The sequence below is a fragment of the Oncorhynchus nerka genome, linkage group LG14, assembly GCF_034236695.1.
Source record: "Oncorhynchus nerka isolate Pitt River linkage group LG14, Oner_Uvic_2.0, whole genome shotgun sequence".
Taxonomy (NCBI): Eukaryota; Metazoa; Chordata; class Actinopteri; order Salmoniformes; family Salmonidae; genus Oncorhynchus; species Oncorhynchus nerka.
Genome location: NC_088409.1, coordinates 4,904,538 through 4,930,427, shown reverse-complemented (window position 1 = coordinate 4,930,427; position 25,890 = coordinate 4,904,538). Strand labels below are relative to the sequence as shown.

General features: G+C 52.1%; 1 protein-coding gene across 1 annotated transcript; it reads right to left on the bottom strand.

The window, feature by feature from the left end:
• Nucleotides 1–569: 569 nt before the first annotated feature.
• LOC115115276 (protein asteroid homolog 1-like) lies at nt 570–6,012 on the bottom strand. Its single transcript, XM_065027078.1, has 5 exons — nt 5,247–6,012; nt 2,283–2,803; nt 1,798–2,011; nt 1,540–1,714; nt 570–1,405 (listed from the first exon to the last, which is right to left on the bottom strand). Exons 1-5 carry the CDS (start codon nt 5,992–5,994, stop codon nt 1,276–1,278), a joined length of 1,788 nt encoding a protein of 595 aa, XP_064883150.1. The 5' UTR covers nt 5,995–6,012; the 3' UTR covers nt 570–1,275.
• Nucleotides 6,013–25,890: the final 19,878 nt, after the last annotated feature.

The window sequence follows — 25,890 nt, the reverse complement described above, 5'->3', positions numbered from 1 at the left end:
TTCCTTTAACCAAGTATAATAAAAACCTAAATATAAGTATAATAAAAACCTAAATATAAGTAGAATAAAAACCTAAATATAACTAGAATAAAAACCTAAATATAAGTAGAATAAAAACCTAAAAACATCTCAAGCTAAAAAGCGAAAGCAAAAATCTTGTTCCAGCAGTCGACAGGTTCTTCCAGCTCAAAGAGAGTCCTTTCTACCATCAGTCTTCCTGTCTGCTAACTCATTGTGGCTAACAGTCTTCCTGTCTGCTAACTCATTGTGGCTAACAGTCTTCCTGTCTGCTAACTCATTGTGGCTAACAGTCTTCCTGTATGCTAACTCATTGTGGCTAACAGTCTTCCTGTCTGCTAACTCATTGTGGCTAACAGTCTTCCTGTCTGCTAACTCATTGTGGCTAACAGTCTTCCTGTCTGCTAACTCATTGTGGCTAACAGTCTTCCTGTCTGCTAACTCATTGTGGCTAACAGTCTTCCTGTCTGCTAACTCATTGTGGCTAACAGTCTTCCTGTATGCTAACAGTCTTCCTGTCTGCTAACTCATTGTGGCTAACAGTCTTCCTGTCTGCTAACTCATTGTGGCTAACAGTCTTCCTGTCTGCTAACTCATTGTGGCTAACAGTCTTCCTGTCTGCTAACTCATTGTGGCTAACAGTCTTCCTGTATGCTAACTCATTGTGGCTAACAGTCTTTCTGTCTGCTAACTCATTGTGGTTAACAGTCTTCCTGTATGCTAACTCATTGTGGCTAACAGTCTTCCTGTCTGCTAACTCATTGTGGCTAACAGTCTTCCTGTCTGCTAACTCATTGTGGCTAACTCCTGCTCCAATGATGCATTAACACCTAATACGGCATTTGCTCATGAGGTACATTTTCAGCACCAACTAACCCCCCACCTCCTGCCTGGCTGTTCTGACCTGTGGATTTACAACTCAAGCTAGAAACCTCTATTACTGCACTACTTTAATCCTCCTTTCATATTTCCCAATGTTTTCAACTTTCAACATTTAACCTATTTAACCTTGAATGATCATTTCAATAAACTTCATTCCCAATTAATTTCTTCTCTTTTTTTCTTATTTTATTTAAATAAATGTAAATTCTCTTATCGATGTTCATTCTTCTTTATGCTCTGTGTGTGAATGAAAGTGAAACTACTTCATGAGTGTGTGTGTGTGTGTGGGTGGGTGGGTGTATGCAAGTGGGGCCTTCCTACCCAGGCCTTCTGTCACTAAAATGTCACAAAAAATTGGGTCCCTATATAGTGGTCCTATATAGTGGCTTCCAGCATGGCTCTGTACAGCTGCACAGAGGAAGGGTCTTCCATCAGGAGAGAATCCGGGGTCACCCCCCCTCTCAGTTGGCCCACAAGCTGGTGCAGCAGAGTTCCCTTGTACAGCCTAGACTCCAATAGGGAAACAACAAAGGGTTGAATTAGCTGTGTTGCTGCTGGGCTAGAATACAATGTAAAGGAATACCACTGGTCTACTCTAAAGGTTAGAGGTTAGGGTTGTTTTAGGAAGGGACACCTTACCAGGCACACTGAGGCTCAAGTAGAGGGAAGCACAGCAGTTGGTTCAGGTAAAGGCCATCCCTCATGCAGCGCTCCCATTGGTTATAGACGTGGACCACACCCAGGCCTGGACTCATAGCACGTCTCTGGATCAGCCCTCTCATCCTCTCCAACACTGGTTCCTCCTCTATAAACCCTGATACACTTCACACACTTTATTTATACATTCTAAGTTGTGTGTGGCTGTGTGTGTGTTTTCATTCATATTCTGGTCCATACCTCTCTGGCTCTTCCTCTGTCTGCAGAGCTCTCCGAACACCAGTCCTAGTAGCAGGGCCTGCAGGAGAGGAAGGTCTGGTCGGGGATGGGCGTGCCTCAGCCAGTAGTAGGTAACAGCCACAGGAAGTCCCAGGTGAGATGGGACACCATTCAAAGTGGACTGGGACACACCAACGGTCTCTAAAAACACCTCAAGCCGCACTGTAGGTGGAGCCTAAGAGACAGAACAAGAGAATGAGAATTAATTTCAGAATCAACAGCAGTATGTTTATATCATACTGTATACTACATCACATGTAAACATACCTGATATACTGTATACTATATCACATGTATACATACCTGATATACTGTATACTATATCACATGTATATATAACTTATATACTGTATACTATATCCCATGTATATATAACTTATAACTGTATACTATATCACATGTATATATAACTTATATACTGTATACTATATCACATGTCGACATACCTGATCCAGTGTGTCCAGCTGCAGCTGTTGTGCAGCACTGGGCAGGATGGCTGTAACCTTGCTGCTGGTCAGGTTCTTCCCTTCCCTGTCATACTCCTCCACTTCCCTCCCTTCACCCAGCAGCAGCCCGTAGAATACCTGCCGTATGGGCCGAGAGGTGATGTTCCCACTGGGTAAGCTGTGATCTTCCACTTGGATACCTTGTATCACTGGCCTCCGCTGCAGAATGTATATCATGTAGGGGGGAAGTGTCCCCTTCGTCAACGGCAGCAGGGTCCAGTCTGGAAGGACACTCAGATGGTTTGGGAGAAGGCCGGGATCAGGCGCTTCGCCATCATTGAAGAAACGCTCCAGGCATTCGGGTTGAGTCTGGTATGTTTCTATGCCCTGAGAGAGGGCCTGGAGGGCAGCATCCATGTTGTTTTTACCATGACCAATGAGGAGAGGCACATTGTCCAAGGCCTCCTGCTTCTCCTGGAAACTGGCCAGCCATTTCAGCAACTTGTTGAAAAAGACAACCCCTTCCCAAGCACAAAAAAACAACATATATATATATATATATATATATATATATCAAATAAAGCAGGCATTGAATATCCCTTTGACCATCAATTACACCAGTTATTAATTACACTTCGGATGGTGTATCAATACACCCAGTTACTACAAAGATACGGGTATCCTTCCTAACTCAGTTGCCAGAGAGGAAGGAAACCGCTCAGGGATTTCACCTTGAGGTCAATGGTGACGTTAATGACTGTGATAGGAGAAAACTGAGGATGGATCAACAACATTGTAGTTATTCCACAATACTAACCTAATTGACAGAGTGAAAAGAAGGAAGCCTGTACAGCAGGCTGGAGATCCCTCCAACCTTTTCTAGCATGACAGCTACATAAAGAAAATGGATTGTCACGAGCTACTCATTTTTTAAAATAGCTTTCAAATCGTCAAATTCTTCTCCTCTCCTCAACCCTGCAACTCTTCCCCTGTTCCTTGTACAAGAGATGTGTTTTCTGGTCAAATATAGTGTTATAATATATATATATATAATATTATGGGGTATTGTGATGTCATTATGGGGTATTGTGATGTCATTATGGGGTCATTATGGGGTATTGTGGTATTGTTATAATATATATATATATATAATATAGTGTTTATAATAGTCAAATAACAACTCTAAGGGGGCCTATAAAATGTTATTTTGAATTATTCCAAATTCTGTTTTTTACTCTCAATATTACAATTATTCAGAGAGAAAAACAACGTAAATTGATGTTCTGAGTCCATGTCAATGCTTAAATCACATCAACAGAAAAAATGTAGAGGTCTGAAAAAAATGCTAACAAATGTAAAAAAAAATATGTAATCTGTAATGGAAAATCTACATAGGCTACAGAGGCCCATTATCAGCAACCATCACTCCTGTGTTTCAATGGCACGTTGTGTTAGCTAATCCAAGTTCATCATTTTAAAAGGCTAATTGATCATTAGAAAACCCTTTCGCCATTATGTTAGAAGAGTTGAAAACTGTTGTACTGATTAAAGAAATAATAAAACTGGCTTTCTTTAGACTAGTTGAGTATCTGGAGCATCAGCATTTGTGAGTTCGATTACAGGCTCAAAATGGCCAGAAACTTGTCAGCCTATCCTTGTTCTGAGAAATGAAGACTATTCCATGCGAGAAATTGCCAAGAAACTGAAGATCTCGTACAACGCTGTGTACTACTCCCCTTCACAGAACAGCACAAACTGGCTCTAACCAGAATATAAATGTTTAAATTCATGGTCAGACAACACAAAGAGAGAATGGTACCTAAAAAGGAGGAGGAATGTATTATATAAAACGTTTTCTATTCCATCTGACTTGGAAATGAAACATCGTAATAGACAAGCTGCTGCACACAATTTGTAAAAACGGGGTTGGGTTGTTTGTTCTCTGGATCTGGAACCCAAAACTGGTTGAGTTGGTTGGTAAGGGCAGGTATAAGCTACGGACAATGAACACAATCACATTTTATCAATGGAAATTTTGAATGCACAGAAATACCGTCACAAGATTCCGAGGCCCAATGTCGTGCCATTCATCTGCCCCCATCACCTCATGTTACTGGTTGGTAGGTGATCAAATACTTATGTCATGCAATAAAATGCAAATTAATTACTTAAAAATCATACAATGTGATTTTCTGGATTGTTGTTTTAGGTTCCGTCTCCCACAGTTGAAGTATACGTACGATAAAAAAATTACAGACCTCTACATGCTTTGTAAGTAGGAAAACCTGCAACATCGGCAGTCTATCAAATACTTGTTCTCCCCACTGTATCTATATCATTATTTGTTAACTAGGCAGGTCAGTTCGGGAAACTAATTCTTATTTACAATGACGGCCTAGGAACAGTGGGTTAACTGTGTTGTTAAGGGGCAGAACGACAGATTTTTTTCACCTTGTCAGCTCGGGAATTCGATCTAGCAAGCTTTTGGTTACTGACCCAACGCTCTAATCACTAGGCTACCTGCCGTCCCTACACTCTGACCACTAGGCTACCTGCCGTCCCTACACTCCAACCACTAGGCTACCTGACGCCCCTACACTCTGACCACTAGGCTACCTGACGCCCCTACACTATAACCACTAGTCTACCTGCCGTCCCTACACTCTAACCACTAGGCTACCTGACGCCCCTACACTATAACCACTAGGCTACCTGCCGTCCCTACACTCTAACCACTAGGCTACCTGCCGTCCCTACACTCTGACCACTAGGCTACCTGCCGTCCCTACACTCTAACCACTAGGCTACCTGCCGTCCCTACACTCTAACCACTAGATGACCTGCCGTCCCTACACTCTAACCACTAGGCTACCTGCCATCCCTACACTCTAACCACTAGACGACCTGAATGCATCTGTAGTAGTTATGTTTACTTCGGTATACGCGAAATATGTTCAAACTTACCGCGCTTCCAATTCGGTTCCATCGACAAGCTGTCTTTCCACCTGATGGGAAAGCCCATCTTATACAAGTTGACATAGTCGTTTCCTGCGATGGCACCGAAGACTGGGAGAAGCTGTCTGTTGATGTTGAAGTGTCTGCAGAAGCTTGTTGTGGTGTACCGCTTGCAGGGAATGTAATTTTGAGAACTCCAGCGTTGCACTGACGCGTTCTGCCACTGAAAATGGTAGAAAGGCAGATATCCTGCCTGGATGTCAAAAATATAAAAGTCATTGTCATTGGACAGGACCGGACACTTCCACTTTTGAGCCAGTGAGGCTATTTCTTGGTCTGCCTCAGAAAGGGCCTGTGCGAACGGGACCCCTAAGCTGGAAAGGACCTCTTTAAAGACTTGTCTGGCAAGGGTTGGTATTAACCTGGCCCCTCGAAGCCCCTTGGACCACTTGTTGGCTGTGTCGATCTTTGATTCAGCTCGTTTTCTGACAGTTTCAAACTTTTTGTCGGTGGGGTCGGAGCCTCCGTCTATAATCACATAAGGTTCAATGCTACAATCTCTCAGCGCCTTGAAGAACTTGCAGACCTGGTCCTCAAATACATCATAATCCCCTCCATGCTGCTGATCACATGAGGTCAAATAAAGAGAGTGGTAGATATTACAACCATCTATGACTACCTTGCTGTTTCTGAAATTATCATTTGTTAAAATCTCTCCATGGTCACCTATAAAGTTGGCCAAACCCTTGATACCCATGATGAGATCCTTCTAGGATATGATGTCTCTCGAAGTGAAGAGGTTCAGTCACAGGACTATTTATAGGATCATTACAAAGGAAGGGTTTACATTTCGTTAAGTTTCCCTTTCAATACGTCATCTCCCTAATCTCTGTATGGTCACTTGCTGAGCAGGTCTAGACTAGTTTATGGGAAATCATATATGAAAATAATACAGTCGGAAATGGGTTACTACTGTGGTGGTGGTGTGGGCTACCATGGTGGTGGTGGTGTGGGCTACCGTGGTGGTGGTGTGTGCTACCATGGTGGTGGTGTGGACTACCATGGTGGTGGTGGTGTGTGCTACCATGGTGGTGGTGTGGACTACCATGGTGGTGGTGGTGTGGGCTACCATGGTGGTGGTGGTGTGGGTTACCATGGTGGTGATGGTGTGGGCTACCATGGTGGTGATGGTGTGGGCTACCATGGTGGTGATGGTGTGGGCTACCATGGTGATGGTGTGGGCTACCATGGTGGTGGTGTGGACTACCATGGTGGTGGTGGTGTGGGCTACCATGGTGGTGGTGTGGGCTACCATGGTGGTGGTGTGGACTACCATGGTGGTGGTGGTGGTGTGTGCTACCATGGTGGTGGTGTGGACTACCATGGTGGTGGTGGTGTGGGCTACCATGGTGGTGATGGTGTGGGCTACCATGGTGGTGGTGTGGGCTACCATGGTGGTGATGGTGTGGGCTACCATGGTGGTGGTGGTGTGGGCTACCATGGTGGTGGTGGTGTGGGCTACCATGGTGGTGATGGTGTGGGCTACCATGGTGGTGGTGGTGTGGGCTACCATGGTGGTGGTGGTGTGGGCTACCATGGTGGTGGTGGTGTGGGCTACCATGGTGGTGGTGGTGTGGGCTACCATGGTGGTGGTGGTGTGGGCTACCATGGTGGTGGTGGTGTGGGCTACCATGGTGGTGGTGGTGTGGGCTACCATGGTGGTGGTGGTGTGGGCTACCATGGTGGTGGTGGTGTGGGCTACCATGGTGGTGATGTGGGCTACCATGGTGGTGGTGGTGTGGGCTACCATGGTGGTGGTGTGGGCTACCATGGTGGTGGTGGTGTGGGCTACCATGGTGGTGTGGGCTACCATGGTGGTGGTGGTGTGGGCTACCATGGTGGTGGTGGTGTGGGCTACCATGGTGGTGGTGGTATGGGCTACCATGGTGATGGTGTGGGCTACCATGGTGGTGGTGGTGTGGGCTACCATGGTGGTGGTGGTGTGGGCTACCATGGTGGTGGTGTGGGCTACCATGGTGGTGGTGGTGTGGGCTACCATGGTGGTGGTGGTGTGGGCTACCATGGTGGTGGTGGTGTGGGCTACCATGGTGGTGATGTGGGCTACCATGGTGGTGGTGGTGTGGGCTACCATGGTGGTGGTGTGGGCTACCATGGTGGTGGTGGTGTGGGCTACCATGGTGGTGGTGGTGTGGGCTACCATGGTGGTGGTGGTGTGGGCTACCATGGTGCTGGTGTGGGCTACCATGGTGGTGGTGGTGTGGGCTACCATGGTGGTGGTTATGTGGGCTACCATGGTGGTGGTTATGTGGGCTACCATGGTGGTGGTAGTGTTGGCTACCATGGTGGTGGTGGTGTGGGCTACCATGGTGGTGGTGGTGTGGGCTACCATGGTGGTGGTGGTGTGGGCTACCATGGTGATGGTGGTGTGGGCTACCATGGTGGTGGTGGTGTGGGCTACCATGGTGGTGGTGGTGATGGTATGGGCTACCATGGTGGTGGTGGTGTGGGCTACCATGGTGGTGGTGGTGATGGTGTGGGCTACCATGGTGGTGGTGGTGTGGGCTACCATGGTGGTGGTGGTGATGGTGTGGGCTACCATGGTGGTGGTGGTGTGGGCTACCATGGTGGTGGTGGTGGTGGTGGTGGTGTGGGCTACCATGGTGGTGGTGGTGTGGGCTACCATGGTGGTGGTGGTGTGGGCTACCATGGTGGTGGTGTGGGCTACTAGTTACATTGCAGGAAGACATGGAGTAACAGGTAAAACGTTTAAATGTGTATTCAGTTCAAATACAAGAGGGGAGCTCTGGTTTAGCAGGTGAATGGAGAAGAAGCTCGTGGACGATGCTCCTACGTATTAGTTAATTTTGCCAAATATGAACTTTGCGTTACACTTTCTTACATATCATGTTTGATTGGTGAGTTCGTAAGTTACCTTTTTGATTCAAATGTCACACGACCTGAGGAGCAGAAGACCTAGCAGGCAGTTACATTTGGGCACGCTTTTCATCCAGAATTCGAGGCGGGTGGACTGAGGTAGGGCGGAGAGGTAGGGAAGGGACTAGGGGGGTTTGGTGGAGGTGTTGAATGGAGGGAAGGATATGGTCAAATCCTTGATGTACATTATGTACAACTTTAATAAAAATATACACAAAAATATAAAAATACAGGAGGACATGGAGTGAAGAGTTTCAGTCACATGACTATTAACAGCGTCATTACAATGGATGGGTTTCTCTGTTTGTTAAGTTTCCCTTTCCCGAAAACCTAACAGGCAAACGCCCTGGATCAGGGAAGCAAACAGTGCTCATCAAACATGATCACGTAGACACTGTCAGGTAACTGACTTACATGGTCTAGTTTTCTGTTCTATTGTATTTGGACATGAAACCTCTATAACTGATAAACTGCTACAAACTATTAAAAAAAAAAGTTGGGTTGGTTGGAAAAGGCCTGTATTTAGTTTAGATTAATGGTGGTGGTGGTGGTGGTGTGGGCTACCATGCTGGTGGTGGTGGTGGTGAGGGCTACCATGGTGGTGGTGGTGGTGGTGTGGGCTACCATGGTGGTGGTGGTGGTGGTGAGGGCTACCATGGTGGTGGTGGTGGTGGTGAGGGCTACCATGGTGGTGGTGGTGGTGGTGAGGGCTACCATGGTGGTGGTGGTGAGGGCTACCATGGTGGTGGTGGTGGTGGTGAGGGCTACCATGGTGGTGGTGGTGGTGGTGAGGGCTACCATGGTGGTGGTGGTGGTATTGGCTACCGTGGTGCTGGTTTGGGCTACCATGGTGGTGGTGGTGGGCTAACCAGTGGTGGTGGTGCGGTCACCATGGTGTTGGTGGTAACCTGGTGGCTACCATGGTGGTGGTGGTATTGGTGGTGGTTGGGCTACCGTGGTGGTGGTGGTGCTGGGATGGGCTACCATGGTGGTGGTGGTGGTGGGCTACCATGGTGGTGGTGGTGTTGGCTACCATGCTGGTGGTGGTGGTGGTGGTGTGGGCCACCACGGTGGTGGTGGTGTGGGCTACCATACTGGTGGTGGTGGTGGTGTGGGCTACCATGGTGGTGGTGGTGTGGGCTCCCATGGTGGTGGTGGTGTGGGCTACCATGCTGGTGGTGGTGTGGGCTACCATGCTGGTGGTGGTGGTGGTGGTGTAGGCTACCACGGTGGTGGTGATGTGGGCTACCGTGGTGCTGGTGTGGGCTACCTTGGTGGTGATGTGGGCTACCATGGTGGTGGTGGTGTGGGCTACCATGGTGGTGGTGATGTGGGCTACCATGGTGGTGGTGATGTGGGCTACCATGGTGGTGGTGATGTGGGCTACCGTGGTGGTGATGTGGGCTACCGTGGTGGTGGTGTGGGCTACCATGGTGCTGGTGTGGGCTACCATGGTGGTGGTGGTGTGGGCTACCATGGTGCTGGTGTGGGCTACCATGGTGGTGGTGATGTGGGCTACCATGGTGGTGGTGGTGTGGGCTACCATGGTGGTGGTGGTGTGGGCTACCATGGTGGTGGTGGTGTGGGCTACCATGGTGGTGGTGGTGTGGGCTACCATGGTGATGGTGGTGTGGGCTACCATGGTGGTGGTGGTGTGGGCTACCATGGTGGTGGTGGTGATGGTGTGGGCTACCATGGTGGTGGTGGTGTGGGCTACCATGGTGGTGGTGGTGATGGTGTGGGCTACCATGGTGGTGGTGGTGTGGGCTACCATGGTGGTGGTGGTGGTGGTGGTGTGGGCTACCATGGTGGTGGTGTGGGCTACCATGGTGGTGGTGGTGTGGGCTACCATGGTGGTGGTGGTGTGGGCTACCATGGTGGTGATGGTGTGGGCTACCATGGTGGTGGTGGTGTGGGCTACCATGGTGGTGGTGGTGTGGGCTACCATGGTGGTGGTGGTGTGGGCTACCATGGTGGTGGTGGTGTGGGCTACCATGGTGGTGGTGGTGTGGGCTACCATGGTGGTGGTGGTGGTGTGGGCTACCATGGTGGTGGTGTGGGCTACCATGGTGGTGGTGGTGTGGGCTACCATGGTGGTGGTGTGGGCTACCATGGTGGTGGTGGTGTGGGCTACCATGGTGGTGGTGTGGGCTACCATGGTGGTGGTGGTGTGGGCTACCATGGTGGTGGTGGTGGTGGTGGCTACCATGGTGTTGGTGGTGGTGGTGGCTACCATGGTGGTGGTGGTGGTGGTGGTGGTGGTGGGGTGGGCTACCGTGGTGGTGGTGGTGGTTGTGCTGGGGTGGGCTACCATGGTGGTGGTGGTGGTGGGCTACCATGGTGGTGCTGGTGTTGGCTACCATGCTGGTGGTGGTGGTGGTGGTGTGGGCTACCACGGTGGTGGTGGTGTGGGCTACCATACTGGTTGTGGTGATGGTGGTGTGGGCTACTATGGTGGTGGTGGTGTGGGCTACCATGATGGTGGTGGTGTGGGCTACCATGCTGGAGGTGGTGGTGGTGGTGTGGGCTACCACGTGGTGGTGATGTGGGCTACCGTGGTGCTGGTGTGGGCTACCTTGGTGGTGATGTGGGCCACCATGGTGGTGGTGGTGTGGGCTACCATGGTGGTGGTGATGTGGGCTACCATGGTGGTGGTGATGTGGGCTACCATGGTGGTGGTGATGTGGGCTACCGTGGTGGTGATGTGGGCTACCGTGGTGGTGGTGTGGGCTACCATGGTGCTGGTGTGGGCTACCATGGTGGTGGTGGTGTGGGCTACCATGGTGCTGGTGTGGGCTACCATGGTGGTGGTGATGTGGGCTACCATGGTGCTGGTGTGGGCTACCATGGTGGTGGTGATGTGGGCTACCATGGTGGTGGTAGTGTTGGCTACCATGGTGGTGGTGGTGTGGGCTACCATGGTGGTGTGGGCTACCATGGTGGTGGTGGTGTGGGCTACCATGGTGATGGTGGTGTGGGCTACCATGGTGGTGGTGGTGTGGGCTACCATGGTGGTGGTGGTGATGGTGTGGGCTACCATGGTGGTGGTGGTGTGGGCTACCATGGTGTTGGTGGTGATGGTGTGGGCTACCATGGTGGTGGTGGTGTGGGCTACCATGGTGGTGGTGGTGATGGTGTGGGCTACCATGGTGGTGGTGGTGTGGGCTACCATGGTGGTGGTGGTGGTGGTGGTGTGGGCTACCATGGTGGTGGTGGTGTGGGCTACCATGGTGGTGGTGGTGTGGGCTACCATGGTGGTGGTGGTGTGGGCTACCATGGTTGTGGTGTGGGCTACCATGGTGGTGGTTGTGTGGGCTACCATGTTGGCGGTGGTGTGAGCTACCATGGTGGCGGTGGTGTGGGCTACCATGGTGGTGGTGTGGGCTACCATGGTGGTGGTGTGGGCTACCATGCTGGTGGTGGTGTGGGCTACCATGGTGGTGGTGTGGGCTACCATGGTGGTGGTGGTGTGGGCTACCATGGTGGTGTGGGCACCCATGGTGGTGGTGTGGGCTACCATGGTGATGGTGGTGTGGGCTATCATGGTGATGGTGGTGTGGGCTACCATGGTGGTGGTGGTGTGGGCTACCATGGTGGTGGTGGTGATGGTGTGGGCTACCATGGTGGTGGTGGTGTGGGCTACCATGGTGGTGGTGGTGATGGTGTGGGCTACCATGGTGGTGGTGGTGTGGGCTACCATGGTGGTGGTGGTGGTGGTGGTGTGGGCTACCATGGTGGTGGTGTGGGCTACCATGGTGGTGGTGTGGGCTACCATGGTGGTGGTGGTGTGGGCTACCATGGTGGTGGTGGTGTGGGCTACCATGGTGGTGATGGTGTGGGCTACCATGGTGGTGGTGGTGTGGGCTACCATGGTGGTGGTGGTGGGCTACCATGGTGGTGGTGGTGTGGGCTACCATGGTGGTGGTGGTGTGGGCTACCATGGTGGTGGTGGTGTGGGCTACCATGGTGGTGGTGGTGGTGTGGGCTACCATGGTGGTGGTGTGGGCTACCATGGTGGTGGTGGTGTGGGCTACCATGGTGGTGGTGGGCTACCATGGTGGTGGTGGTGTGGGCTACCATGGTGGTGGTGTGGGCTACCATGGTGGTGGTGGTGGTGGGCTACCATGGTGGTGGTGGTGGTGGTGGCTACCATGGTGGTGGTGGTGGTGGTGGTGGTGGTGGGGTGGGCTACCGTGGTGGTGGTGGTTGTGCTGGGGTGGGCTACCATGGTGGTGGTGGTGGTGGGCTACCATGGTGGTGCTGGTGTTGGCTACCATGCTGGTGGTGGTGGTGGTGGTGTGGGCTACCACGGTGGTGGTGGTGTGGGCTACCATACTGGTTGTGGTGATGGTGGTGTGGGCTACTATGGTGGTGGTGGTGTGGGCTACCATGATGGTGGTGGTGTGGGCTACCATGCTGGAGGTGGTGGTGGTGGTGTGGGCTACCACGTGGTGGTGATGTGGGCTACCGTGGTGCTGGTGTGGGCTACCTTGGTGGTGATGTGGGCTACCATGGTGGTGGTGGTGTGGGCTACCATGGTGGTGGTGATGTGGGCTACCATGGTGGTGGTGATGTGGGCTACCATGGTGGTGGTGATGTGGGCTACCGTGGTGGTGATGTGGGCTACCGTGGTGGTGGTGTGGGCTACCATGGTGCTGGTGTGGGCTACCATGGTGGTGGTGGTGTGGGCTACCATGGTGCTGGTGTGGGCTACCATGGTGGTGGTGATGTGGGCTACCATGGTGGTGGTAGTGTTGGCTACCATGGTGGTGGTGGTGTGGGCTACCATGGTGGTGTGGGCTACCATGGTGGTGGTGGTGTGGGCTACCATGGTGATGGCTACCATGGTGGTGGTGGTGGGCTACAATGGTGGTGGTGGTGATGGTGTGGGCTACCATGGTGGTGGTGGTGTGGGCTACCATGGTGTTGGTGGTGATGGTGTGGGCTACCATGGTGGTGGTGGTGTGGGCTACCATGGTGGTGGTGGTGATGGTGTGGGCTACCATGGTGGTGGTGGTGTGGGCTACCATGGTGGTGGTGGTGGTGTGGGCTACCATGGGTGGTGGTGGTGGTGCTACCATGGTGGTGGTGGTGTGGGCTACCATGGTGGTGGTGGGCTACCATGGTGGTGGTGTGGGCTACCATGGTGGTGGTGTGGTGTGGGCTACCATGGTGGTGTGGTGTGGGCTACCATGGTGGTGTGGGCTACCATGGTGGTGGTGGGCTACCATGGTGGTGGTGTGGGCTACCATGGTGGTGGTGTGGCTACCATGGTGGTGGTGGTGGCCACCATGGTGGTGTGGCTACCATGGTGGTGGTGTGGGCTACCATGTGGTGGTGGTGTGGGCTACCATGGTGGTGGTGGTGTGGGCTACCATGGTGGTGTGTGGGCACCATGGTGGTGGTGGTGGGCTACCATGGTGGTGGTGTGGGCCACCATGGTGGTGGTGTGGGCCACCATGGTGGTGGTGTGGGCTACCATGGTGGTGGTGTGGGCTACCATGGTGGTGGTGGTGTGGGCTACCATGGTGGTGGTGTGGCACCATGGTGGTGGTGTGGGCTACCATGGTGGTGGTGTGGGCTACCATGGTGGTGGTGTGTGGCTACCATGGTGGTGGTGTGGGCTACCATGGTGGTGGTGGGTGGTTACCATGGTGGTGGGCTACCATGGTGGTGGTGGTGTGGGCTACCATGGTGGTGGTGGTGTGGGCTACCATGGTGGTGGGTGGCCACCATGGTGGTGGCTACCATGGTGGTGGTGGTGTGGGCTACCATGGTGGTGGTGGTGTGGGCTACCATGGTGGTGGTGGTGTGGGCTACCATGGTGGTGGTGTGGGCTACCATGGTGGTGGTGATGTGGGCTACCATGGTGGTGGTGGTGTGGGCTACCATGGTGGTGGTGGTGTGGGCTACCATGGTGGTGGTGGTGTGGGCTACCATGGTGGTGGTGTGGGCTACCATGGTGGTGGTGTGGGCTACCATGGTGGTGGTGTGGGCTACCATGCTGGTGGTATGGGCTACCATGGTGGTGTGGGCTACCATGGTGGTGGTGTGGGCTACCATGGTGGTGGTATGGGCTACCATGGTGGTGGTATGGGCTCCCATGGTGGTGGTGTGGGCTACCATGGTGATGGTATGGGCTACCATGGTGGTGGTGGTGGTGTGGGCTACCATGGTGGTGGTGTGGGCTACCATGGTGGTGGTGTGGGCTACCATGGTGGTGGTGTGGGCTACTAGTTAAATTGCAGGAGGACATGGAGTAACAGGTAAAAGGTGTAAATGTGTATTCAGTTCAAATACAAGAGGGGAGCTCTGGTTTAGCAGGTGAATGGAGAAGAAGCTCGTGGACGAAGCTCCTACGTATTAGTTAATTTTGCCAAATATGAACTTTGCGTTCCACTTTCTTACATATCATGTTTGATTGGTGAGTTCGTAAGTTACCTTTTTGATTCAAATGTCACACGACCTGAGGAGCAGAAGACCTAGCAGGCAGTTACATTTGGGCACGCTTTTCATCCAAAATTCGAGGCGGGTGGACTGAGGTAGGGCGGAGAGGTAGGGAAGGGACTAGGGGGGTTTGGTGGAGGTGTTGAATGGAGGGAAGGATATGGTCAAATCCTTGATGTACATTATGTACAACTTTAATAAAAATATACACAAAAAAATTTAAATACAGGAGGACATGGAGTGAAGAGTTTCAGTCACATGACTATTAACAGCGTCATTACAATGGATGGGTTTCTCTGTTTGTTAAGTTTCCCTTTCTGAAAACCTAACAGGCAAACGCCCTGGATGAGGGATGCAAACAGTGCTCATCAAACATGATCACGTAGACACTGTCAGGTAACTGACTTACATGGTCTAGTTTTCTGTTCTATTGTATTTGGACATGAAACCCCCATAACTGATAAACTGCTACAAACTATTAAAAAAAAAAGTTGGGTTGGTTGGCAAAGGCCTGTATTTAGTTTAGATTAATGGTGGTGGTGGTGGTGGTGTGGGCTACCATGGTGGTGGTGGTGGTGGTGAGGGCTACTATGGTGGTGGGGGTGAGGGCTACCATGGTGGTGGTGTGGGCATGGTGATATGGGCTACCATGGTGGTGGTGGTGTTAGCTACCATGGTGGTGTGGGCTACCACATGGTGGTGTGGGCATGGTGATATGGGCTACCATGGTGGTGGTGGTGGTGGTGATGGGGCGGGCTACCATGGTGCTGGCGTGGGCTACCATGGTGGTGGTTTGGGCTGCCATGCTGGTGGTGTGGGCTACCATGGTGGTGGTGGTGGTATTGGCTACCGTGGTGCTGGTTTGGGCTACCATGGTGGTGGTGGTGTGGGCTACCGTGGTGGTGGTGGTGTGGCCACCGTGGTGGTGGTGGTGCGGTCTACCATGGTGTTGGTGGTGGTGGTGGCTACCATGGTGGTGGTGGTGGTGGTGGTGGTGGTGGTGGGTGGGCCACCGTGGTGGTGGTGGTGCTGGGATGGGCTACCATGGTGGTGGTGGTGGTGGGCTACCATGGTGGTGGTGGTGTTGGCTACCATGCTGGTGGTGGTGGTGGTGTGGGCCACCACGGTGGTGGTGTGGCTACCATACTGGTGGTGGTGGTGGTGTGGGCACACCATGGTGGTGGTGGTGTGGGCTACCATGGTGGTGGTGGTGTGGGCTACCATGCTGGTGGTGGTGGTGGTGGTGTGGGCTACCATGCTGGTGGTGGTGGTGGTGGTGTAGGCTACCACGGTGGTGGTGATGTGGGCTACCGTGGTGCTGGTGTGGGCTACCTTGGTGGTGATGTGGGCTACCATGGTGGTGGTGGTGTGGGTACCATGGTGGTGGTGATGTGGGCTACCATGGTGTGGTGATGTGGGCCACCATGGTGGTGGTGATGTGGGCCACCGTGGTGGTGATGTGGGCTACCGTGGTGGTGGTGGGGCCACCATGGTGCTGGTGTGGGCTACCATGGTGGTGGTGGTGTGGGCCACCATGGTGCTGGTGTGGGCTACCATGGTGGTGGTGATGTGGGCCACCATGGTGGTGGTGGTGTTGGCTACCATGGTGGTGGTGGTGTGGGCTACCATGGTGGTGGTGGTGTGGCTACCATGGTGGTGGTGGTGTGGGCCACCATGGTGGTGGTGGTGTGGGCTACCATGGTGGTGGTGGTGTGGGCTACCATGGTGGTGGTGGTGTGGGCTACCATGGTGATGGTGGTGTGGGCTACCATGGTGGTGGTGAGGTGTGGGCCACCATGGTGGTGGTGGTGGTGGTGGTGGGCCACCATGGTGGTGGTGGTGTGGGCTACCATGGTGGTGGTGTGGGCTACCATGGTGGTGATGGTGTGGGCTACCATGGTGGTGATGGTGTGGCTACCATGGTGGTGGTGGTGTGGGCTACCATGGTGGTGGTGGTGTGGGCCACCATGGTGGTGGTGGTGTGGGCCACCATGGTGGTGGTGGTGTGGGCTACCATGGTGGTGGGTGGGCTACCATGGTGGTGGTGGTGGTGTGGGCTACCATGGTGGTGTAAAACCATGGTGGTGGTGTGGGCTACCATGGTGGTGGTGGTGTGGGCACCATGGTGGTGGTGTGGGCTACCATGGTGGTGGTGTGGGCCACCATGGTGGTGGTGTGGGCTACCATGGTGGTGGTGGTGTGGGCTACCATGGTGGTGGTGGTGTGGTGGCTACCATGGTGGTGGTGGTGTAGGTGGCTACCATGGTGGTGGTGGTGGGGCCACCATGGTGGTGGTGGGTGTGCTACCATGGTGGTGGTGGTGGTGTGGGCTACCATGCTGGTGGTGGTGGTGGTGGTGTAGGCTACCATGGTGGTGGTGATGTGGGCCACCGTGGTGCTGGTGTGGTGGTGGGCTACCATGGTGGTGGTGGTGTGGGCTACCATGGTGGTGGTGATGTGGGCTACCATGGTGTTGGTGATGTGGGCTACCATGGTGGTGGTGATGTGGCCACCGTGGTGGTGATGTGGGCCACCGTGGTGGTGGTGTGGGCCACCATGGTGCTGGTGTGGGCTACCATGGTGGTGGTGGTGGGCTACCATGGTGCTGGTGTGGCCACCATGGTGGTGGTGATGTGGGCTACCATGGTGGTGGTGGTGTGGCTACCATGGTGGTGGTGGTGTGGGCCACCATGGTGGTGGTGGTGTGGGCTACCATGGTGGTGGTGGGTGGGCCACCATGGTGGTGGTGGTGTGGGCTACCATGGTGGTGGTGGTGTGGGCCACCATGGTGGTGGTGGTGTGCTACCATGGTGGTGGTGGTGTGGGCTACCATGGTGGTGGTGGTGTGGCTACCATGGTGGTGGTGGTGGTGGTGGTGGGCTACCATGGTGGTGGTGGTGTGGGCTACCATGGTGGTGGTGGTGTGGGCTACCATGGTGGTGATGGTGTGGGCTACCATGGTGGTGATGGTGTGGGCTACCATGGTGGTGGTGGTGTGGCTACCATGGTGGTGGTGGTGTGGGCTACCATGGTGGTGGTGGTGTGGGCTACCATGGTGGTGGTGGTGTGGGCCACCATGGTGGTGGTGTGGGCCACCATGGTGGTGGTGGTGTGGGCTACCATGGTGGTGGTGTGGGCTACCATGGTGGTGGTGTGGGCCACCATGGTGGTGTGGGCTACCATGGTGGTGGTGTGGGCTACCATGGTGGTGGTGTAATACCATGGTGGTGGTGTGGGCTACCATGGTGGTGGTGGTGTGGGCCACCATGGTGGTGGTGGTGGTGGTGGCCACCATGGTGGTGGTGTGGTGGTTACCATGGTGGTGGTGGTGGTGGTGGTGGTGGTGGTGGGTGGGCCACCGTGGTGGTGGTGGTGGTGCTGGGTGGGCACCATGGTGGTGGTGGTGGTGGGCCACCATGGTGGTGCTGGTGTTGGCTACCATGCTGGTGGTGGTGGTGTGGGCTACCATGGTGGTGGTGGTGTGGGCTACCTGGCTGTGGTGGTGGTGGTGGGCTACCATGGTGGTGGTGGTGTGGGCTACCATGGTGGTGGTGGTGTGGGCCACCATGATGGTGGTGGTGTGGGCTACCATGCTGGTGGTGGTGGTGGTGGTGTGGGCTACCACGTGGTGGATGTGGGCCACCGTGGTGTGGGCTACCTTGGTGGTGATGTGGGCTACCATGGTGGTGGTGGTGTGGCCACCATGGTGGTGGTGATGTGGGCCACCATGGTGGTGGTGATGTGGGCCACCATGGTGGTGGTGATGTGGGCCACCGTGGTGGTGATGTGGCCACCGTGGTGGTGGTGGTGGGCCACCATGGTGCTGGTGGGCCACCATGGTGGTGGTGGTGTGGGCTACCATGGTGCTGGGTGTGGGCCACCATGGTGGTGGTGATGTGGGCTACCATGGTGGTGGCAGTGTTGGCCACCATGGTGGTGGTGGCCACCATGGTGGTGGTGGTGTGGGCTACCATGGTGGTGGTGGTGTGGGCCACCATGGTGGTGGTGGTGTGGGCCACCATGGTGGTGGTGGTGTGGGCCACCATGGTGGTGGTGTGGGCCACCATGGTGGTGTGGGCTACCATGGTGGTGGTGGTGTGGGCCACCATGGTGGTGGTGGTGTGGCCACCATGGTGGTGGTGGTGTGGGCCACCATGGTGGTGGTGGTGGTGTGGGCTACCATGGTGGTGGTGTGGGCCACCATGGTGGTGGTGGTGTGGGCCACCATGGTGGTGGTGTGGGCTACCATGGTGGTGGTGTGGCTACCATGGTGGTGGTGGTGTGGGCTACCATGGTGGTGGTGGTGTGGGCTACCATGGTGGTGGTGTGGGCTACTAGTTACATTGCAGGAAGACATGGAGTAACAGGTAAAACGTTTAAATGTGTATTCAGTTCAAATACAAGAGGGGAGCTCTGGTTTAGCAGGTGAATGGAGAAGAAGCTCGTGGACGATGCTCCTACGTATTAGTTAATTTTGCCAAATATGAACTTTGCGTTACACTTTCTTACATATCATGTTTGATTGGTGAGTTCGTAAGTTACCTTTTTGATTCAAATGTCACACGACCTGAGGAGCAGAAGACCTAGCAGGCAGTTACATTTGGGCACGCTTTTCATCCAGAATTCGAGGCGGGTGGACTGAGGTAGGGCGGAGAGGTAGGGAAGGGACTAGGGGGGTTTGGTGGAGGTGTTGAATGGAGGGAAGGATATGGTCAAATCCTTGATGTACATTATGTACAACTTTAATAAAAATATACACAAAAATATAAAAATACAGGAGGACATGGAGTGAAGAGTTTCAGTCACATGACTATTAACAGAGTCATTACAATGGATGGGTTTCTCTGTTTGTTAAGTTTCCCTTTCTGAAAACCTAACAGGCAAACGCCCTGGATCAGGGAAGCAAACAGTGCTCATCAAACATGATCACGTAGACACTGTCAGGTAACTGACTTACATGGTCTAGTTTTCTGTTCTATTGTATTTGGACATGAAACCTCTATAACTGATAAACTGCTACACACTATTTTTTTTAACGTTGGGTTGGTTAGACAGGACCGGACACTTCCACTTTTGAGCCAGTGAGGCTATTTCTTGGTCTGCCTCAAAAATGGCCTGTGCGAACGGCACATTCAAGCTGGAGAGAACCTGTTTAAAGACTTGTCTGGCAAGGGTTGGTATTAACCTGGTCCCTCGAAGCCCCTTGGGTTGGTATTAACCAGGCACCTCGAAGCCTCTTGGGTTGGTATTAACCAGGCACCTCGAAGCCCCTTGGGTTGGTATTAACCTGGCCCCTCGAAGCCCCTTGGGTTGGTATTAACCTGGCCCTTCGAGGCCCCTTGGGTTGGTATTAACCAGGCCCCTCAAAGCCCCTTGGGTTGGTATTAACCTGGCCCCTCGAAGCCCCTTGGGTTGGTATTATTATAGATTAGCGGAGGTGGTGTGGGCTACCATGGTGGTGGTGTGGGCTACCATGGTGGTGGTGGTGGTGGTGTGGGCTACTATGGTGGTGGTGTTGTGGGCTACCGTGGTGGAGGTGGTGTTGGTGGAAGTGGTGTAGGATAACATGGTGGTATAGGCTACCATGGTGGTTGTGGTGGTGTGGGCTACCATGGTGGTGGTGTGGAATACCATGGTGGTGGTGGTGTTTGCTACCATGGTTGTGTGGGCTACCATGGTGGTGGTGGTGTTGGCTACCATGGTTGTGTGGGCTACCATGGTGGTGGTGGTGTGGACTACCATGGTGGTGGTGGTGTTGGTGGAAGTGGTGTAGGATAACATAGGATAAAGTAATCCTTCTCACCCCCCTTAAAAGATTTAGATGCACTATTGTAAAGTGGCTGCTCCACTGGATGTCATAAGGTGAATGACCCAATTTGTAAGTCGCTCTGGATAAGAGCGTCTGCTAAATGACTTAATGTAAATGTAAATGTAAACGTGGTGGTGTGGAATACCATGGTGGTGGTGGTGTTTGCTACCATGGTGGTGGTGGTGGTGGCTACCATGGTTGTGTGGGCTACCATGGTGGTGGTGCTGGTGGCGGTGTAGGCTACCATGGTGGTGGCTACACCCTGCTGGACCTAAAGTTACACCCTGCTGGACCTAAAGCTACACCCTGCTGGACCTAAAGCTACATCCTACTGGACCTAAAGCTACACCCTACCTGACCTAAAGCTACATCCTGCCGGACCTAAAGCTACACCCTGCCGGACCTACAGCTACACCCTACTGGACCTAAAGCTACACCCTGCTGGACCTAAAGCTACACCCTGCTGGACCTAAAGCTACACCCTACTGGACCTAAAGCCAGAAATTGCTGGGCCTAAAGCTACACCCTTCTGGACCTAAAGCTACACCCTACTGGACCTAAAGCTACACCCTGCTGGACCTAAAGCTATGCCCTACTGGACCTAAAGCTATGCCCTGCCGGATCTACAGCTACACCTGGACATAAAGCTACACCCTCCTGGACCATAAAGCTACACCCTGCTGGACCTAAAGCTACACCCTGCTGGACCTAAAGCTACGCCATGCTGGACCTAAAGCTACACCCTAGTGGAACTAAAGCTACGCCCTACCTGACCTACAGCTACACCCTATTGGACCTAAAGCTACACCCTGCTGGACCTAAAGCTACACCCTACTGGACCTAAAGCTACACCCTGCTGGACCTAAAACTATGCCCTGCTGGACCTAAAGCTACGGACTGCTGGACCTAAAGCTACACCCTGCTGGACCTACAGCTACGCCATGCTGGACCTAAAGCTACACCCTGCTGGACCTAAAGCTACGCCATGCTGGACCTAAAGCTACACCCTAGTGGAACTAAAGCTACGCCCTACCTGACCTACAGCTACACCCTATTGGACCTAAAGCTACACGCTGCTGGACCTAAAGCTACACCCTACTGGACCTAAAGCTACACCCTGCTGGACCTAAAACTATGCCCTGCTGGACCTAAAGCTACGGCCTGCTGGACCTAAAGCTACACCCTGCTGGACCTACAGCTACGCCATGCTGGACCTAAAGCTACACCCTAGTGGAACTAAAGCTACGCCATGCTGGACCTAAAGCTACACCCTAGTGGAACTAAAGCTACGCCATGCTGGACCTAAAGCTACACCCTAGTGGAACTAAAGCTACGCCATGCTGGACCTAAAGCTACACCCTGACGGGCCTACAGCTACACCCTACTGGAGGAAACAACTGGGCAACTTAGCATTTCCTTTAGCATTACATAGTTATAACCTGCAGACCATTTTCATACTCTAGATATATACGAATATGATTTCATTCACTCCATAGAACAAGCGGAACTTGCTAAACTGTGGTATTAAGTGATTGGACAGCAAAACCCACTTTAACAAGAGTTACCACTTTATCTGTTTAGTATTTATACTGTAGATATATGAATAATGATCATATGCTGTTCTCGTCACAGAACAAGTGGAATTGTGTCGTAGTGCTACTGTCTGTCTGTGTGTCGTAGTGTTACTGTCTGTCTGTGTGTGGTAGTGTTACTGTCTGTCTGTGTGTGTACTAGTGTTACTGTCTGTCTGTGTGTGTCGTAGTGTTACTGTCTGTCTGTGTGTCGTAGTGTTACTGTCTGTCTGTGTGTCGTAGTGTTACTGTCTGTGTGTGTCGTAGTGTTACTGTCTGTCTGTCTGTGTGTAGTAGTGTTACTGTCTGTCTGTGTGTCGTAGTGTTACTGTCTGTCTGTGTGTCGTAGTGTTACTGTCTGTCTGTCTGTGTGTCGTAGTGTTACTGTCTGTGTGTGTAGTAGTGTTACTGTCTGTCTGTGTGTGGTAGTGTTACTGTCTGTCTGTGTGTCGTAGTGTTACTGTCTGTCTGTGTGTCGTAGTGTTACTGTCTGTCTGTGTGTCGTAGTGTTACTGTCTGTCTGTGTGTGTCGTAGTGTTACTGTCTGTCTGTGTGTCGTAGTGTTACTGTCTGTCTGTGTGTCGTAGTGTTACTGTCTGTCTGTGTGTGTCGTAGTGTTACTGTCTGTCTGTGTGTGTCGTAGTGTTACTGTCTGTCTGTGTGTGTAGTAGTGTTACTGTCTGTCTGTGTGTCGTAGTGTTACTGTCTGTCTGTGTGTCGTAGTGTTACTGTCTGTCTGTGTGTAGTAGTGATACTGTCTGTCTGTGTGTCGTAGTGTTACTGTCTGTCTGTGTGTGTCGTAGTGTTACTGTCTGTCTGTGTGTCGTAGTGTTACTGTCTGTCTGTGTGTGTCGTAGTGTTACTGTCTGTCTGTGTGTCGTAGTGTTACTGTCTGTCTGTGTGTCGTAGTGTTACTGTCTGTCTGTGTGTCGTAGTGTTACTGTCTGTCTGTGTGTCGTAGTGTTACTGTCTGTCTGTGTGTGTCGTAGTGTTACTGTCTGTCTGTGTGTCGTAGTGTTACTGTCTGTCTGTTTGTGTGTCGTAGTGTTACTGTCTGTCTGTCTGTGTGTCGTAGTGTTACTGTCTGTCTGTGTGTCGTAGTGTTACTGTCTGTCTGTGTGTCGTAGTGTTACTGTCTGTCTGTGTGTCGTAGTGCTACTGTCTGTCTGTGTGTCGTAGTGTTACTGTCTGTCTGTGTGTCGTAGTGTTACTGTCTGTCTGTGTGTAGTAGTGTTCCTGTCTATCTGTGTGTGTCGTAGTGTTACTGTCTGTCTGTGTGTCGTAGTGTTACTGTCTGTCTGTGTGTCGTAGTGTTACTGTCTGTCTGTGTGTCGTAGTGTTACTGTCTGTCTGTGTGTCGTAGTGTTACTGTCTGTCTGTGTGTCGTAGTGTTACTGTCTGTCTGTGTGTCGTAGTGGTACTGTCTGTCTGTGTGTGTAGTAGTGTTACTGTCTGTCTGTGTGTCGTAGTGTTACTGTCTGTCTGTGTGTCGTAGTGTTACTGTCTGTCTGTGTGTCGTAGTGTTACTGTCTGTCTGTGTGTCGTAGTGTTACTGTCTGTCTGTGTGTCGTAGTGTTACTGTCTGTCTGTGTGTGTCGTAGTGTTACTGTCTGTCTGTGTGTGTCGTAGTGTTACTGTCTGTCTGTGTGTGTGGTAGTGTTACTGTCTGTCTGTGTGTGTCGTAGTGTTACTGTCTATCTGTGTGTCGTAGTGTTACTGTCTGTGTGTGTCGTAGTGTTACTGTCTGTCTGTGTGTGTAGTAGTGTTACTGTCTGTCTGTGTGTCGTAGTGTTACTGTCTGTCTGTGTGTCGTAGTGTTACTGTCTGTCTGTGTGTAGTAGTGCTACTGTCTGTCTGTGTGTCGTAGTGTTACTGTCTGTCTGTGTGTAGTAGTGTTACTGTCTGTCTGTGTGTGTAGTAGTGTTACTGTCTGTCTGTGTGTGTAGTAGTGTTACTGTCTGTCTGTGTGTCGTAGTGTTACTGTCTGTCTGTGTGTGTCGTAGTGTTACTGTCTGTCTGTGTGTCGTAGTGTTACTGTCTGTCTGTGTGTCGTAGTGTTACTGTCTGTCTGTGTGTCGTAGTGTTACTGTCTGTCTGTGTGTCGTAGTGTTACTGTCTGTCTGTCTGTGTGTCGTAGTGTTACTGTCTGTCTGTCTGTGTGTCGTAGTGTTACTGTCTGTCTGTGTGTCGTAGTGTTACTGTCTGTCTGTGTGTGTCGTAGTGTTACTGTCTGTCTGTGTGTCGTAGTGTTACTGTCTGTCTGTGTGTCGTAGTGTTACTGTCTGTCTGTGTGTCGTAGTGTTACTGTCTGTCTGTGTGTCGTAGTGCTACTGTCTGTCTGTGTGTGTAGTAGTGTTACTGTCTGTCTGTGTGTCGTAGTGTTACTGTCTGTCTGTGTGTGGTAGTGTTACTGTCTGTCTGTGTGTCGTAGTGGTACTGTCTGTCTGTGTGTGTAGTAGTGTTACTGTCTGTCTGTGTGTCGTAGTGTTACTGTCTGTCTGTGTCTGTCTGTGTGTCGTAGTGTTACTGTCTGTGTGTGTCGTAGTGTTACTGTCTGTCTGTGTGTAGTAGTGTTACTCTCTGTCTGTCTGTGTGTCGTAGTGTTACTGTCTGTCTGTGTGTGTCGTAGTGTTACTGTCTGTCTGTGTGTCGTAGTGTTACTGTCTGTCTGTGTGTCGTAGTGTTACTGTCTGTCTGTGTGTCGTAGTGTTACTGTCTGTCTGTGTGTCGTAGTGTTACTGTCTGTCTGTCTGTGTGTCGTAGTGTTACTGTCTGTCTGTGTGTGTCGTAGTGTTACTGTCTGTCTGTGTGTCGTAGTGTTACTGTCTGTCTTTGTGTGTCGTAGTGTTACTGTCTGTCTGTGTGTGTCGTAGTGTTACTGTCTGTCTGTTTGTGTCGTAGTGTTACTGTCTGTCTGTGTGTGTCGTAGTGTTACTGTGTCTGTGTGTGTAGTAGTGTTACTGTCTGTCTGTGTGTCGTAGTGTTACTGTCTGTCTGTGTGTCGTAGTGTTACTGTCTGTCTGTGTGTGTCGTAGTGTTACTGTCTGTCTGTGTGTGTCGTAGTGTTACTGTCTGTCTGTGTGTGTCGTAGTGTTACTGTCTGTCTGTGTGTCGTAGTGTTACTGTCTGTCTGTGTGTGGTAGTGTTACTGTCTGTCTGTGTGTCGTAGTGTTACTGTCTGTCTGTGTGTCGTAGTGTTACTGTCTGTCTGTGTGTGTCGTAGTGTTACTGTCTGTCTGTGTGTCGTAGTGTTACTGTCTGTCTGTCTGTGTGTCGTAGTGTTACTGTCTGTCTGTGTGTCGTAGTGTTACTGTCTGTCTGTGTGTCGTAGTGTTACTGTCTGTCTGTGTGTGGTAGTGTTACTGTCTGTCTGTGTGTCGTAGTGTTACTGTCTGTCTGTGTGTCGTAGTGTTACTGTCTGTCTGTGTCGTAGTGTTACTGTCTGTCTGTGTGTCGTAGTGTTACTGTCTGTCTGTGTGTGTCGTAGTGTTACTGTCTGTCTGTGTGTCGTAGTGTTACTGTCTGTCTGTGTGTCGTAGTGTTACTGTCTGTCTGTGTGTGTCGTAGTGTTACTGTCTGTCTGTGTGTCGTAGTGTTACTGTCTGTCTGTGTGTCGTAGTGTTACTGTCTGTCTGTGTGTCGTAGTGTTACTGTCTGTCTGTGTGTGGTAGTGTTACTGTCTGTCTGTGTGTCGTAGTGTTACTGTCTGTCTGTGTGTCGTAGTGTTACTGTCTGTCTGTGTCGTAGTGTTACTGTCTGTCTGTGTCGTAGTGCTACTGTCTGTCTGTGTGTGTCGTAGTGTTACTGTCTGTCTGTGTGTCGTAGTGTTACTGTCTGTCTGTGTGTCGTAGTGTTACTGTCTGTCTGTGTG